Genomic DNA, 16,810 nt, shown 5'->3' with positions numbered 1-16,810 from the left:
CTGTAAATACAGATGCAAATGTAGTCTAAGAAATTTACAGCCTTACATGGGGGTGGGGGGGGGGGGGGGGGGAGAGGCAGGGGAAGGATGTTCACCACAGCAGTATTTCAGATAGCAAAACATTGAAACAACCTCAAGTTCCACAATAAGGAAACTCTTAAATTACTCTATGGCCATGAATATCACAGGATATGAGATGGGACATTTTCCTAGTGTCTCAAGAGTTTTGACGGGGGCCCAAGTGGAGGACAATAGTATGCATATATTCCCCAGTGAGGTGCCAGGTAAATCCCGAAGGACTAGCTAAGAAGGGGCCCAAAGTGGTGGTGCGACCTTTAATTACGCCACCCCCACCTTCAGCTTTTGTAAGAGATTTCTTTGAAGGAACTGGAAGAAGCGGCTATTTCCCTTCCCCTGCCATTAGGAGGGAGGGGAGCCTCTCTGCCCATCCAAGCCAGGTGAGGGGGCCTCAGGATCACCACCTGTGGGGGGGTGCTTGCCAGAAGGGGGAGGCCAGCCTCCCACTCCTTGACTGGATGCCGATTGACGTGTAGATACTCCGGGCCCAACCCTTCTGCCACTGGGAGGCCCGAACCTGCATGTATGAGGAAGTGACAAGGGAGCTGTCCCTGCCCCTGACAAATTTCCCGTGGCCAAGTGGATCGGAGCCATCTTGAAAGGGCCCTACTCAGGTAAGACGGTGTGAGATACCACTGGGGGAGAAGCGGCTGGGGTTGGCTGTTGGGGGCAAATGCAAACATTCAGCTGGGAGTGCTCCGTCCACATCAGGTCATTATATGGTGCTGTGTTCTCACTTGGGGAAGGAGAGAGGAACTACGTCCATCTCTCTTTGGGCCTCAAAATTTCAATCAGGCCTGAGCTGGAGGTGATGAGACAAGCTTTGAGTTTTAAGGCCAAGAGTCAATCAGGTACGGTATGATGTTCATTTAAATGCAACACTAACCAGATATTTATTGAGCGTTTACTGTGTGCCAGGAGACTGGTACTATTCTACCCATTTTAGGAAGGAGGAACCTGACCGAGAGAGACCAGGTAACCAGCTCAAGGTGACAGAGCTAGGGGCCTCGTAGGTCCGCCTAGCTCCAGAGCCCATGGTGAGCCCAGTGGCAACCCCAGGCATGGAGTCTGGAGTCAATATGCCTGCACGCTTCAAATCTTGGCTCCCTACTCAGTAGCTGAGTGACCGTAAACAAAGTATTTAACCTCTCTGTGTCGCAGTGTGCATCTGTAAAATGGACATCATAATAGTGCATCCCACATAGGGTCATTTGGAAGATTAAATGAGTTCATACAGGTGAGTGCTTGGAATAACTCTTGGCCTTAAAAAGATTAATTATTATTCTCTTGATTACATCCCATTAACCTCTTAGAATGCTTAGGATACTGTATTAAGTTGAGAAAGGAGGGGTGCCTGGGTGGCTCAGTCGGACTCTTAGTTTCGGCTCAGGTCATGATCTCAGGGTCATAAGATCGAGCCCAGTGTTGGGCTTCACGCTCAGCAGAGTCTACTTGATATTCTCTCTCCCTCTCCCACTCATACTGTCTGTCTCTAAAATAAATAAATCTTTTTTTTTTTAAACATTACATGTACAGTGTGATTACAGCTATATACAAAATAGTTATATCCCCGTAAAGGGGAAAAAAAAAAAGAGGAAATAATACTTCCCGTATCTTCTTTTCATAAGAACATGACTTTTATTTGGAGATTAGTTAGTTGGGAAAAGCCCTGGCTTTCTGCTTGGAAGAGGATGTAAACAATCAGGGTGTGTGTTTTATGCACAGATTAGTGGTCGGCACACAATACCCCGGATGCTAGAAGGTAGGTATTCATCCATCCATTCCACTTATTAAATGCCTACCGAGTATTAGATTCCAAGATAAATGCTGTAATATAATCAACACCAGATCACTGAATGCTGCTTTAGGTTGAATTGTGCCTCCTCCCACCCCCCCCACCCCCACTCCAAATTCATATGTCAGAGTCCTAACCTCAGTACATGACTGTATTTGGAAATAAGGTCTTTACAGAGGTAATCGAGTTAAAGAGAGGTCATTAGGGAGGACCCTCATCCAAGAGGACGGGCGTCCTTATGAAGAGGGGACATTTGGAGGGAGGCACCACACAGGGCTACACTGGGAAGGAGCAGGTGGGAGCATGCACGGAAAATGAAAAGGTAATGCTGTGGGCGGTCTGGTCCCCTCACGGCATGGATGCACATCTACCCCAACCTTCCTCACTATGCCTCACAGTGAGGTTCCCGGGTCATTAAGAACTATCTGTGAGGGGCGCCTGGATGGCTCAGATGGTTAAGCGTCTGCCTTCAGCTCAGGTCATGATCCCAGGGTCCTGGGATCGAGCCCCGCATCGGGCTCCCGGCTCAGCGGGGAGCCTGCTTCTCCCTCTCCCTCTGCCTCTCTCCCTGCTCATGCTCTCTCTCTCTCTCTCTGTATCTCTGTGTCTCAAATGAATAAATAAAATCTTTAAAAAAAAAAGAAAGAACTATCTGTGATGGGAGCCTACACCAAACCTGATTTCAGTTAGAATCTCCGAGGGATGGGACCCAGGCATTGGTGTATCATAAAAGTTCTCCAAGTGATTCCTATGTGCAGTCAGGGTCCAGATCCATTGGGCTGAGCAGATCATAGATGGGCACTAATTTTAGTAAGAAAATTTAAATCTGTTTTCTATGGGTCACTAATAGGTGCTTTCCATGTTTTGTAAATCTGTCCTTAAGGATTCTCATTCCTGCCTACAGCGTTAGATCATACAGCAACCACTTGATGAGCGAAAGACCCCTGCCCCTTCTCTGTGCAAAGTCACATGTCAAGCTCACGGATTATCTAAAAATGGCCAAGAAGGGTAGGGTGGTGAGAGGATATGGCAGATGAAGGGTAGGAGGTACATTTGTGACCAATCTCGCAATAACTGCAACTGTAGATTTATGTTAATGTGAACTAAAATTATTCATACATCAGCCTTGCTGTGGAACAGGTGAATTTAACCCATGGCCAGATGCTATCCCTCCCATTCAGTGATTTTGTTTGCAGGAGAGGAAGTGGGGTGCCTCGGAATCACCTATAGGGCTTTTAGAATCTACTCCTGTGTTTGGGAAGGTTCTGCCCTCCTCTTCCTATTCTGGAAGCTCAGAGCTCCTACAACCTGCCCCACTCCCTTGTCTCTACCCCGCCTGCCTCTCTTCTCAATGATGGCCAGCAGGGTGGTCTCAAGGTGCAGGAGCCTGTCTGAACCCCCGAAGTCAATGCCTTGGGCTGTGTTTGTTTCCTTGCGTGTCCTGCCAGCTCAGCTCCCCTGTGGGTTTCTGGAGGGAGAAACCTGGCCTTGTGGGTCCCTGCAAGGCACATGGCCACAAGCGGGGCTGGGCAGGTGGAAGGGGGGTAGGCTGATGGTACCTGAGGCTCTTGATTTCTGGGGACTCTGCACGTCTTCTGCCTTGACTGCTTTCTTTTCACATGTTCCCCAAATGTGTCATTTGCCCTGGTACCCAGAACACAGCAAGCTTGATTCCAAGTCCCGATTACAAATGGCGACTCCCACCCAGTCCCTGGGGCTCCCCGTCCCTCTCCCTTGCTTTGTTTCCCTCCGAGCACTATTACCAGTGGAAACACTCGATATTATACCGTTTGTTCCTGGTCAGCCTTACTTATTAGTTGCACACCCACGAAGCCTCTGTGATGTGCTGGATGACATTTTAAGAGCTTAAAGAAAGATCAATTCATTCCCCGCCTCCCCACTGCCCAGATTAGCTGTTTTCCTATTTCTGACAGTGATCCCCGTGTGCCCAGTCACCAGCAGTCACCAGTGTCCCTTCTCTTCAGTCCCAAGCCTGACAGACACCAAACCCTCTCACCTCCTTCCAAACATGTTGTCATTTGGTTCTCGTTTTGTTCTGTTTGCAAATGTTCTTATGAGTTGAATTATGTACCCCCCCAAAGAGATACGTTGGGGTCCTGGCCTCCAGCACCTCAGAACGTGGCTGTATTTGGAGACGGGCTCTTTACAGAGGTATCGAGTTCCATGAGGTCATGAGGGTGTGCCCTAAACCAGTATGACTGGCGTCCCTGTGAAAAGAGGACGTTCGTACAGAGAGCCACGCACAGGGAGGAGATGGCCATTGACAAGCAAGGGCAGAGCCTGCCCCCAGCACCCTCAGAAGGATCCATCTCAGACTCAGAGGCTCCAGAGTGGTGACACTCTGCTTGCAGTGCTTTGGCAACAGCAGCCCTAGACACCAGCACAGGTGTTCGGAATGGCACCCTCCTCTCTTCATTCTACCCTCCACATCTTATACCCGAGCCCTGGGGACCCCATTCCTGGTTGAGCACCACAGCTTCCGAGTTTCTCCCTAGGCCTCCCCGGACGAGCCACTGCTGGGATGACTTGTCTAAAACTCTGTTCTTAGGCCATCACTCTACGGGGAGACTCGGGAAGCTCCCCAGGTCTGGGAGACCAAGACCTCTTTGCCCAAAGCAGCCCTTTCCAAAGTAGAGCTGTTAACCCCACTAGATGCCCAAGTTAACAGGCATGCCCAGGTGGTGGGAGAAACATGGCTTCCTCTGTTCAGAGAAGTTTGCTTATCTGCCGAATGAACTTGACCAGCTGTCTCCTCTCCCTCCCTTCCCTTATGGAGATGTGCTGAGATTCTCCAAGAATCTAAGGGAGAGTTTCTCAGCTTACCTGCCTACGGGGCCTCTGTTCTGGGAGCATCCAGAAACATTACTACTCAGCTTTCCAGGCCGGAGATGTCAAAATGCTAACTTTGACAGTAGCTCCAAGCATTCACCATTATATCCCCAGTACCTAAGAGAGTGGCGGTATCAGAGACTTGACGGGTGGATGAATGCGGCATCATCTATCCTGTTGCAATCCATTTCCAATTTATCAAATGCCACCATGCCACTGCCTCATTCATGACGGCCTCTGGCCTCCCTGCCATATGGACAGAACACACCCTTTAACTCCTAATCTCCTCACTAGATTTCCTCCCTTCCTGCCCCACTCAAGGGTCGCCGTTCAAGGCGCCACTCAAATCTGACATCAGCTATCCCAGCTTCTAGACATCTAAAAAGAATGCTTGTATCTTTACCTATCCAGTCTTCTTTTTGTCCTGTCTCTGAAAAAGTTGAGATTCTTACTTTTATTTATTTATTTTTTAAGATTTTATTTATTTGAGAGAGAGTGAGAGGGAGAGAACATGAGAGGGGGGAGGGTCAGAGGGAGAAGCAGACTCCTCGCTGGCGGGGAGCCCAATGCAGGGCTTGATCCCAGGACTCCGGGATCATGACCTGACCCGAAGGCAGATGCTTAACCAACTGAGCCACCCAGGTGCCCCTGAGATTCTTACTTTTAAAATGCTAACTCATTGATATGTGCCTTGGATATTTATCTAATATATGTGTGCATATATCTTCCCTGCCAGATTATACATTCCTTGAAGGAAACCAATATGTTGGGTTTTCCCCACAGGACATTTTTTTAAAAATTAGGCTCCACACCCAGCATGGAGCCCAATGTGGGGACTCGAACTCACAACCCTGAGATCAAGACCTGAGCTGAGATCAAAAGTCAGACACTTAGCCAACTGAACCACCCAGGCACAACCCCACAGAACATCTTTAAGCACATTATCAGTCAGTATTTGCTAGGAACATTAATCCTGTAAGGAAAACAAACCCCACTAATTATTACTTCTCCTTCTCCTGTTTTGAATCTCTCCACTCCTGGTGATACCTTATCCTTTAAAATCCGCTGTTTCCCATCCTGAAAAGAAGCAGCTTTTTTCCCCTGTATTTTCTAACACCCTCAAACAAGAATTCAATATTTTTTCCTTGCTCCCTTAAGGAATCTTCCAGGACTGCATGAACTTTCTTATCACCCACTCACTCTTTAAGCCTTACAATTACGTTTTCGTCCCAGTGACCAATTTCTGCTTCTGAGCTCCTTTTCTTCCTCTGGCCTCAAATGAGGTGTTCCTCAAGCTTCCATCCTTTGCTCCCCTCTTTGCTTTCTACAAGGACTCCCTCCTTGGCAGTCTCATCCACTCCCGAGGCTTCAGCTATAACCTCCTGATGCGAGAGTCCTAAACCAGGACCTAGAGCTGTGTTTTCCAGCACTTACTGGGCATTGCCACAAATCTCACATACCCCAACCTCTTCAAACCTCTCTCTCCTGTTTCATAGCCCACAGACAAACAGAACTTAATCCCAGCCACATATGAATCCTATCTTCTTCCTGAATTCTTTATTTATATTTTTGGTAGGAACAGGTCCCAGTTACAGGCTTAAAATTTACCCTCATCTTCTCTGCAGTTCCCTGGGGCTCCCAGATATGGTCATTGGTCCATCACTCACAACGCCCAATACCTTCCATCCACCCGTGTCTGGCATTCAAGGCTCTGGGGCCCAGGCTCCAACTTATCCCTCAGCCTTATCACCTAGGATCTCCTAATACTTCAACTCCAGGCAAAGTATTTGTCAGTGGCTCTTTCCTCAGAGCACTGACAGGTACCACTGCTGGTAGCAGGGATGCTCTCGTCCTGCCCTTGGACACACGTCCCAGAATCACTTCCATGTCAGAGACGGTAATACCACGCAGCCATTCAAACTGATGGCACAGCCATGTCACAAACTGAATAAAGTTTGTGAGATAACATTACATGACAGGAGGAAGATATATTTACAAATAGTTTTTACAATTATTCATATGAAAAAAAATGTATGAGGGAATACATCCAAATGACAAAAAAACAGTTATATTAGAGTAGTGGAATTGTGAATGAGGTTTTTCATTTTCCTAGATTCTAAATTTTACTTAGTGTGGTTTTTAAAATACATTTTTACTTTAGGGGCGCCTGGGTGGCTCAGTTGGTTAAGCAGCCGACTCTTGATTTGAGCTCAGGTCATGATCTCAGGGTCACGGGATCGAGCCCCACATCGGGCTCCATGCTTGGCAGGGAGTCTGCTTGAGATTCTCTCTCCCTCTCCCTCTGTCCCTCCCCTCACCTGCACGTACTCTCTCTAAAATAAATAAATCTTTAAATAAGATAAAATAAAATACCTTTTTATTTTAGAATAGTTTTAGACTTACAGATATCTTGAGAGGATGGTATAAAGAGTTCCTAGATACCCTACACCCCATTTCCGTTATTATTATTATTTTTTTTTTTTTTTTTAAAGACTTTATTTATTTATTCGACAGAGCAAGAGAGCACAAGCAGGGGGAACAGGAGAGGGAGAGGAAGACGGAGAAGCAGGCTCCCCGCTGAGCAGGGAGTCCGATGCGGGACTCAATCCCAGGACCCTGGGATCATGACCTAAGCTGAAGGCAGACGCTTAACGACTGAGCCACCCAGGCGCCCCCAATTTCTTTATTATTAACACCTTACATTAGTATGATACTTTCGTCACAACTAAATGAGCCCAGTACTTTCATGTAGTTTCTAAAACTTAAAAGATAAAGACTTTAGTTTGGTAAAACCAAATAAACAACATAAATCGAGGAAAACGTCATTCTTTCTATCACCTCTAACTCCGCGATAGCAACTTGATATTTATTATTTTCATTATTACTCCAGTTTCCTCTTGGCATGGATTGTTGGCTACAAACTGGAACAAATTTTGCTTTAGTCTCATTTGCCAGATGTTTGTGCATGTAGTTCACATGTTTGAAACTTCACTGTTGGCTAAAGGTTCTGGAAAGTGTTTTCTTGAACATAAAGTTCCACAGACTTTTTTTTTTTTTTTTTTCCTAAGTAGGCTCCATGGAGCCCAGCATGGGGATTGAACTCATGACCCTGAGATCAAGAGTCAGATGCTTAACCGACTGAGCCACCCAGCCGCCCCAAGTTCCACGAACGTTTTTAAGCCCTGTGAACCATCCCCACACCTAGAATCTCATGTTGGGTGCCCTGCTTCGCCAGCGAGTCCATAAGCTCTTTAGGGGTCTTCTCTCCTCCCTGCCCCACCCCCTGCTTTTTCTTACATCCAAGAACACCAAGTCCAGGTTTGGTCTCAGAACATACGCTCAACAAATGCCACTTGTAATAAATTGTAGAAGTAGGACAGGCTCTAGTAGATGGGGTATGGATTTTAAGTTCCTAAAAGTAAAGGATTCTCTATGAAATTTGTCTGAGATGTCAGACTGTGACGTTGCACACGAGGACGCTGCAATGTTTTCCCTCTGCATCATTCAAAGAAGTGGATTTTAGTTTTCAACTGATAAAAAGCACTCACACACCAAATGTTACATATTCTGAAGAACATATCTTTAGCTTGCTTTTAATGTCGGAGCTCTAGAAAATGGACTACGGGTTTTGTTTTGTTTTGTTTTTTTAAACGTGTCTCCCCTGGTGAGTTTTCTTTATTCTAACTGCCAAGTCGGTTTCAAAGAATCCGCTGGATATCTAGCAGTTAGAACAAATCCTATAGATTATGCAAAGAAATAACGAACTGAAGTAGGTAGGTACGGTCCTACTTTTCATAGGAATATGACAATTTCTTTTACAACAGAACTGGAAAAAAAATCTCAAATAGGTTTCTTCCCCTTTTATTCGTTTATAGATCTATTTTCATCTTTTAGTCTTTACTTCATATAGCCAGACCTATGACACTAAAATTAAACAGTTTCTGAACAGTGTCCTAAGGTATATTCTGTACCTAATCTTAACCGGTTTTGGAAAATCCCTACAAGCAAGCTAAACAAACAATGTAGCATTCTTACATCTTCATGAGAATCTATATCATGTTACAAAACATGCGAAGAGCAAAACTTGGTTAAACAAATTGAGGAATGCAAGAAGAGAAAATTTCAGACTTTGGGTTTACTACAACTGTTTAAATTTAGTCGGTGCCAAAGTCAACCATTAGATCGTAATTCCAAGGAAAACGCTAGGGGTTACTAAATAAGAATATGATATTCGCAATAGGTGACTGAAGAGCCCCAAACCAAAGTTAAAAGCAGCATCACTGACAACTTTCAAGAGAGCTGTATACAATTAAAATTGACAGTTCTATCAACTACAGTATAATTTTGCTTTTTTTGCAAAAGTGATCTGACTATCCAAGAGTATCACTATTGATGATTGATGACAGACTGATGTTTGACAAGTAAGCCTAAACAGAACTTTCAATTTGTCTCTCTAAAAAATTACCTTGGTGTTATGGAACGGGCAGGACCAAACTAGCCCATCTTGAGGCAAGACATGCTTTTTGAGACATTTGACACTCTAAATATAGTTCAGCAGATGTGAAGCATTGTGCAATTCTGCTAATGAGCTTTGAGCAAGTAGAAAGAAATGGGCCGGACAGTACAAGAAGTAACGGAAGCACAAGGTGACCCAAGGAAGCTTCTGGAAGGATGTACCTCAAAAGGTAACAATGGAATGACAGGCAATTCTCAGTTTTGGGGGGTACATTTTTGTCCTATCTGAAGTTTAAAATAACAAACATTCTTTTATAATCAGAAAACAGTACAGGGATTTGCTTTTTGGGGAAAGACAAAAAAAATAACGTGTTACTGAAAAAAGGAAAAGTTTTATAAAAACATTACAAAAATGTTATTAGACTATCCAGTTTTGTTGTGGCTTTAAAAAAGCTTCCCATTCACAGCACACCAACTCCATCTGAAAGAAAGCAGTCTCTGCTCTTTCATTCACTAACACTGATGGTCTGTGTTTAGCCTACAGACAAATATTTTTTTTCAAAAAACGGATTAAAGCTACCATAGTAACTGGGAGTAACAGACGTTGTGTGGATGTGCTCTATCTACCGGGCTGTTTAAAGATCATTTCCAGACTTATTTTATTACCTAAAAATCCTCTTCTTTCTTTTCAAAGCTCTGGAGGAGAATTTCTAAAAAATTCTAGAAGGATTAGCAAGAGCCTAAGGGTGAAAATATAACTAAAAGGAGTCTTACCTGATGTTGCACATCAGAATCTGTTGGGCAGTTCAACGTAATAGGATCACATTCCTCAGCTGGGGGGTGGAAAAAGACACAAGACTTGATAAAGAACACGCTCTGCGGTGTAAGGCCTACCATTAGGATGCAATATTATGTGCTCCCTAGACATCTAGTAAAATCAGGAAGGCCTCAGGTCTCCTGCCCTCTCTGCATCCATGTGTAAGGCCCCTAAGCTACACCCCACTGCCTGGGAGGACACCAGCCACAGTCCCCACTCACCCCTGAGTACTGAGTTTCAGTTCCCTGCCAGTCCACAGAATTACTCAGATGAGCTAGTCACATCCTCTCTGCGGAACCAGGAGCGCTCCATCCTCTCGCCACATTTACCACCTGCAGTCCCTGGTTGTTCATGCTGTTCCTGAGGGCAACCCTCTGTGACCTTGCATGCTTGCAGTGTCCCCCTTCCCCAGGCCGTGACGATAAGTGACTCATAAACTGCTGTCCATCTCCTCTGTCCAGTGTCAGGTATGTGTGGCCGTCCACCTAACCCCAGGGCAGGACCCGTCCCCCACCAGCCGGGTGAACAGGAGGTGGTCTGACAACTGGCCTCACAGACAGCATGGCCCACCCACTATGGAAGACATTCGGTCAGACTGAGCCAGCGTCACTGGCCCAGCAAGGGCTGCCTGGGACAGAACTGCCAGTTGCCAGGCATGCACGTCGGTGTTTGTCCTCTCTTCCCAGCTAAAATGTCCTCGTCCCCAAGATGAAAACTGTTGTTCACTGTCTGTCCCCCAGTGTGATGTGTTGTCGGGTTCCACTGATGCTTGGCAGGTGAGCTTGGAGGATTCCGGCTCTAAGTGCCCTGACTGGTCCCTACTTAAGTCCCAGCTATCAAGGGCTGGGCTCGAGCTCTCCGGGAGCTGTGTCCAGCCTGGTGGCCATCACGGTACTCGGGGCAGGTGCACAAGGACTGCGATCGTACATGGCCAGGATGGCTGTGGGGATCGCCCTTTGGGAGGTCTGCAGAAAGCAATGAGATCACCAGCCCAGGGAGAGTGAGACATGGCTCCCTGCGTGTGGTTGTTTGGGCACAAACGGCGACCTTGTCTGTCTCCTCTGCTGTCGCTGCCCTTCCTGCTGGCACACGTGCTCTCCTGAACCCCGAGGGCATCAAGGTACACATCCATGGCAGCCTGTGGCCCAGGAACCGGGGGGAACAGGAGAGGAGTGTTTGGCATGTGGCTCTTGTGCCAATGCCACGCCCCCCGCCTGTGCGCCCGGGCTCAGCGCAGCTGCTCACAGCGGCGTGCTCCTGCGATCGCGGGCCTGATGGACCCTGCGCGACCCGTAAGCAGTAGGACCTTCCTGGAGGTGGACCCCCAGGCAGATTGACTGGCCTTCCCTATGAGGTGGGCCATCAGCCTCCCCAGCCTGTCCCCATAAACTCCCAGAAAGTCTGCACCGTGAATGATCAGAAAGTGAATGCTGAGGCTTTATGCAGGTAGAAATAAAAATATTCCAAGGGAGTCCACAGAGAAAGCATAAAAAACAAAGGAACGGCAGGGCTGTAGCCAAAAGCCCAGTTTCAGCCCGTTGCCCGCTGGGCCACTGGGCTACCTGTGCCTGATACAATGAAGATCCGGATCCTCAGTTACAGGGGAAACCCATGGTCCCCCTGTGGCATGGCAAGGGGTTAGTTCGAGCCTGACGCAAGCCTGGGGTCCCGAAACCATATGAAAGCAACCACTGCCGTATGGCAGGCAGCCGTGGCAGGCCCCAACCCCCATGGTACTGATCTGAGGCTCTGTGGAAGAGGAAATGTAGAAATATGAGCAGAGCAGAGGATTCCCCCACCTACGCAGAGTTTATCTGGTGACGCAAAAAGAAAAGGGGAGGGGAAATGAAAGAAAGATGGAAAGAAACCTGGATACTGGGGAGGACATAAAAGGAAAAAAAGAACTGAAAACAGAGGTCCAGAGTTTGACCCAATGGCAAATCCAACATTTACTACAATAATTTACACAGCCCACAGATGAAAGAGTGCTGGATGGGCGGCTCAGTTGGTTGAGCATCCGACTCTTGATTTCAGCCCAGGTTGTGATCTCGGGGTTGTGAGATCGAGCCCGGGGTCAGGCTCCACGCTGAGCATGGAGTCTGCTTGAGATTCTCTCCCTCTGCCCCCTCTCCCAGCGCATGTGTATACACACACTTTAAAAAAAAATAAAGTGCTGGATGCCTCTGTGCCTGATGACATAAGTTCTGAATTAGCTTTAATATCTGCTAAAATGCATGACTTGGCAAAATCCTCATGGACTTAATCAGTACTGGGGCTCCAATTACAGTTACACCTGGAGATGCCACTAAATGTCAACACGGTGTTCCCCCCCCCATAATCTTAGGAGAGCTCCTGAATGTAAAATAGAGGACAGGCATGCCTCACCCTGACCATGAGAACTACCGTTTTGCCTCAATATCCCATGGTCACAGCACCCGTTGCCCTAGAGCATCCCACAGGGGGCATGGCTACTCTGACCCCATAAACTAATATTCAATTTTTACAGTTAGAAGTTGACTTGACAAAATGAGACCCCATAGACCTCTTAGGTCAAATAACTAATATGGCCCAATGTAAATTAAACAGGACCTTCAAAAATCAAAACTTATTATTTAAGACCTGATGAGTGAAAGAAAGGCTGATTATCTACTGCTTCTCCATTTAACAGTTGAATTTGGCCTCTTCTTAAACCTGGAAGAAAATGAATGGCACCTCAAAGTGCATTACTGCAACCTTAATGCAGTGGTCCCATCCTTTAAAGCCCCATACCTGATGCCCAGTATTATTGAAATTACGGACTCCATCCCATCAGCCACTAGTAAGTATGTGGCTATTAGAGATTTGGCTAATATATTCTGTCCGGTGTCTGCTTTAGCAGCCTCTCCCTGCAGTGTGCCTTCATCTGCAAAGGCACCCATACAGGGTGACCAGGTTACCCACGGGGTACCTAACAACCTTGTCCTACCGCATGGCCTTTGCAGGCAAGATCTTAACTACACCCAACCTTCTCCAGGACCACGGGTATAACATTACATGGATGACATCCTCCTCTGAGGACATCCATTTGACATAGTCATCCAAGCCATAGAAATATCCATAAAAGAGCTCACAGAAAGGGAACGGGACATTGCCCCCCAACACAGTGCACTGCCCTGCCAACTTGGTTAAATTCCTAAGACTCTTCCGGTAAACTAAGGGCTGTTCCATCTCTGACGCCGCCAATAAAGAGTTATGGAGCCTCTCAGTACCTACAAGTTAAGACAAGTCCAACATCTTTTAGTTCTTTTGGAACTCTGGAGGCAACATATTCCCCCATTTACATACTTTACTTACTCTCATTGCTATAGTTCCTTGCAAAGTGGTCCACCATAAATTTGGCTCCCTCCAACAAAAGTCTACGAGCATTCTCAGAGACCCCTTCATTGCCAGGGTTTCAACAACCTCTTCATATTCCTCTTGAAGTCCCCAGACCACCCATGATAGCCATAAGTTGTCCACATGCTTCTGATGCAAGGAACTGCCCTCCTAGGCCCTTCTCTCTATATACCATTAGAGCAGCAATTGCTGGCTGCGTGCTAAGCTCTTCTGGAAATAGAGGCTCTCACTGTGAGCCTCCATGCCCTGCTGCCCATTATGCCTTGGGTCACAGAAACAAAACCGCACAAGCTTGACATGGCTACTGAGGCCTTGCTACTGAGTGGAGCAAACCCCGGACCCTCTGGCATATTCCACCCATGCGAGGGGGCGTCCCCCACTATCCTCAGTCTCTTACCAGATGCCATGATGCTGGAAGAGGTTACTCTTCTCCGATGCCTGGGTTACCTGGGGCGGGGGGCGGGGGGGTAGTCCCTTCAGATCAACTGAGTGAATAGCAGTGGGAGTTTGTAGACACTAAAGATGAGATCGCCACCATTATACACAATGGAGCTCATGGACAGTTGTGCTTTCCAGCCCTTTCAGGATGTCCCTGATAACAGATGGGATTCAAGGGTCAGCACAATTGGCCAAACTTCAGGTTGTCATCTTAGTGCTGGATGCCCTGGTCAACAAATGGTCCCATCAGCAGCATCATTATTTTATTATTATTATTATTATTATTATTATTATTATTATTACAAACTCTTGAACCATTGCCTAAGACTTGTCCACTCTGGGGTAAAGAACTCTGGGAATCTCTTGCCTCACAGATGAACAGAATATAAATCAAGGCAACAGATGTCTCTACCTAAAGTAAGACCACAATATAAGGCCTCGCTAGAACACTCTCTATCCCCTTGGAGCTCCAGACATTACTGGATAGGGACCAAGATGTTCATTTCACTTCTCAAATACACAATGCCTGGTTCTAAAAGGAGCCATTCGATGCAACTTCCATCTACTCTATAGGCAAGAGGTTCCATCGAAAGGTAGAATGGGCTCCTCACAGAATTCCTGTTTTAGTTACAAAGTGCAAACAGAACCCCTGCCTGGTGTCACTCCTGCCAGAGGCATTGGTTATATCGATTCATGCCCTCTGGGGCCATGCCCTCACTACCCCCATGCCACACCACATGGCCCGTTCTCTCCTGGTCAAGTGCCTGTTTTGCTATTTAGGGAGGCCCTTCTCTACCCTGTAAGTCTCAATCGCCACTAAGATTTAAATTGATGTCAAGAAACCGCGGAGTCAACTGGGGTATAAGATCTAAGATTGAGACTCAATATTATGTGCTGTCTTGACATCTGGTAAAATCAGGAGGACCTCGAACGGCCTCGAACCGCACTCTGCTCTGTGGATAAGGCCCCCCAGCTAAACCCAAGCCACAGTCGCCACATACCCCTGAGTACTGAGTTTCAGTTCCCTGCCAGCCCACAGAATTACTCAGATGAGCCAATCACATCCTCCCTGGGGAACCAGGGCGCTCCATCCTCTTGCCACCCTTTCCACCTGTAGTCCCTGGTTGTTCATGCTGTTCCCAAGGGCAACCCTCTGTGACCCTGAGTGGCTTGCAGCATCCCCCTCCCCCAGGCCATGAGGATAAGTGACCCATAAACTGCTGTCCATCTCCTCTGTCCAGTGCCAGGTACGTGTGGCCATCCACCTAACCCCAGGGCAGGATCCTTCCCTCACCAGCCGGGTGAGTAAGTGGCACTCCAAACACATTCCCCTCTGCTTAACCCTGCATCAGATTCCACTGTGCTCATTTGCTCGTCTGACATTTGACTAAGTCTGGCAGACAGCAGGGAGTGGGATTATACCTGTCTTCATAGCTCAGCCTCCTAAAAGACAAGCAAAGCTATGTCAGCTCTATTGTCAAAGTGGGGGTTGCCAGTGAAAGTCAAAGGAACCTGAAATGCATGGGCCATGTTGAACACCTTTTAAAAACTTGACTTGGGGAAGAAACCTCCATTCTTAGGTTGTTTGACATAGGTGTTAACTTCACAGCTCCCGGCTTGTAGTGGCCCAAATGTGTGAAAAATTGATTTTGGTCCCATCAGATTTGAATCTTTGTAGAATTCAATACTGCACTCTAAACTTGAAAGCTGAGAGACACACAGAACATTATGAAAGAAAGGTTCATGCAAACCTTGAAAGTTATAAAGCTTTGAAGAAAGAATCATTTATCAGGGGCCAACAGTTAAGACTGAATGAGAGATTGGTTGATTCATCTCTTTCTTACATTCGTTAACATTCATTCACCTATTAAGTGCCAGGCTGCTGGATTTGTTCAAACAAGGGGCTACATGCATGGCCTCCTACTCGATTCCAACTAAAGGACATTTTTCCCCTTAATAGTATTATCTGAGAAATTTAAACTAAAAGCATGGTTTTTCACTAAGATTCTACATGTATCTTTTGAAGCGAGAGCAGTAGAGATCTTGCCTGGGCCTGTGCTTCTCAAGATACAGTCCCCAGCATTGTGGCATCGAAAGCACCTGTGTGGTTAACAATGCAGATTCCCGGGCTCCACACCAGACTTCCTTCACTGGAATCTCAGGGCCCCCAGAAATCTGACATCCAACGGGCATCCCACAGAATTCTGATGCACTACAGTAAAAAGTAACAGATGTGTGATTTCAGTCACACTGATTCTCAGAAGGGCTACTGTCATAACGGTCAACCCAGCATTTTTGTAAAAGCATGGTTTTTTTCTCCCCAGTATGAGGATAACTTGAACTTATGTAGTTACTTTTGTGAAGCGGTATCCCAAACACTCCTGTGGTCATATCCCTCTCTCTCCTCTCTGCCCTCCCCCAAAGGAAAAAAAAATTGTGCAGGATGGGGGTGCCTGAGCAGCTCAGTCAGTTAAGCGTCTGCCTTCGGCTCAGGTCATGATCTCAGGGTCCTGGGATCGAGCCCCTTGTCGGGCTCCCTGCTCAGTGGGGAGCCTGCTTTTCCCTCTGCCCCTCCCCCCCAGCTCGTGCTCTCTCACTTTCTCACTTGCTCTCTCTCAAATAAATAAATAAAATCTTTTTCAAAAATGGTGCAGGATGGTCACCTTTGTATTCAAACCATATAATTTGGGGGAGGAGGGAGTTTATTGTAACAGGAGTCCCAGTCAAGGTTGAGTGGGAGGCAATGAACTTGAAATGAGCAGGATCAGGACATAGCAAATCATGCAGGCAGGAGGGGTGTTTGGTTTCCTCTTAGAACAAGGAAGCCTATGGGGCGCCTGGGTGGCTCAGTCGTTAAGCGTCTGCCTTTGGCTCAGATCATGATCCCGGGGTCCTGGGATCGAGTTCCACATCGGGCTCCCTGCTCAGCGGGAAGCCTGCTTCTCCCTCTCCCACTCCCCTGCTTGTGTTCCCTCTCTCGCTGTGTCTCTCTCTGTCAAATA

At 46.9% G+C, this 16,810-nt stretch overlaps 1 protein-coding gene across 3 annotated transcripts in view; it reads right to left on the bottom strand.

Moving 5' to 3' along the window:
• The window catches only part of EDARADD (EDAR associated death domain), an 81,608-nt gene that overhangs the window by 27,080 nt on the left and 37,718 nt on the right, over nt 1-16,810 (bottom strand). For all 3 annotated transcript variants that reach the window (XM_032430329.1, XM_032430330.1, XM_032430328.1), the window contains one exon: nt 9,953-10,011. In XM_032430329.1, coding sequence (XP_032286220.1) covers nt 9,953-10,011 — 59 coding nt within the window. The remainder of the gene's footprint in view (nt 1-9,952; nt 10,012-16,810) is intronic.

Source organism: Phoca vitulina, unplaced genomic scaffold (assembly GCF_004348235.1).
Source record: "Phoca vitulina isolate PV1807 unplaced genomic scaffold, GSC_HSeal_1.0 scaffold43, whole genome shotgun sequence".
Classification (NCBI taxonomy): Eukaryota; Metazoa; Chordata; class Mammalia; order Carnivora; family Phocidae; genus Phoca; species Phoca vitulina.
The sequence above is the reverse complement of the archived record's forward strand: the minus strand, read 5'-3'. Positions and strand labels throughout refer to the sequence as shown.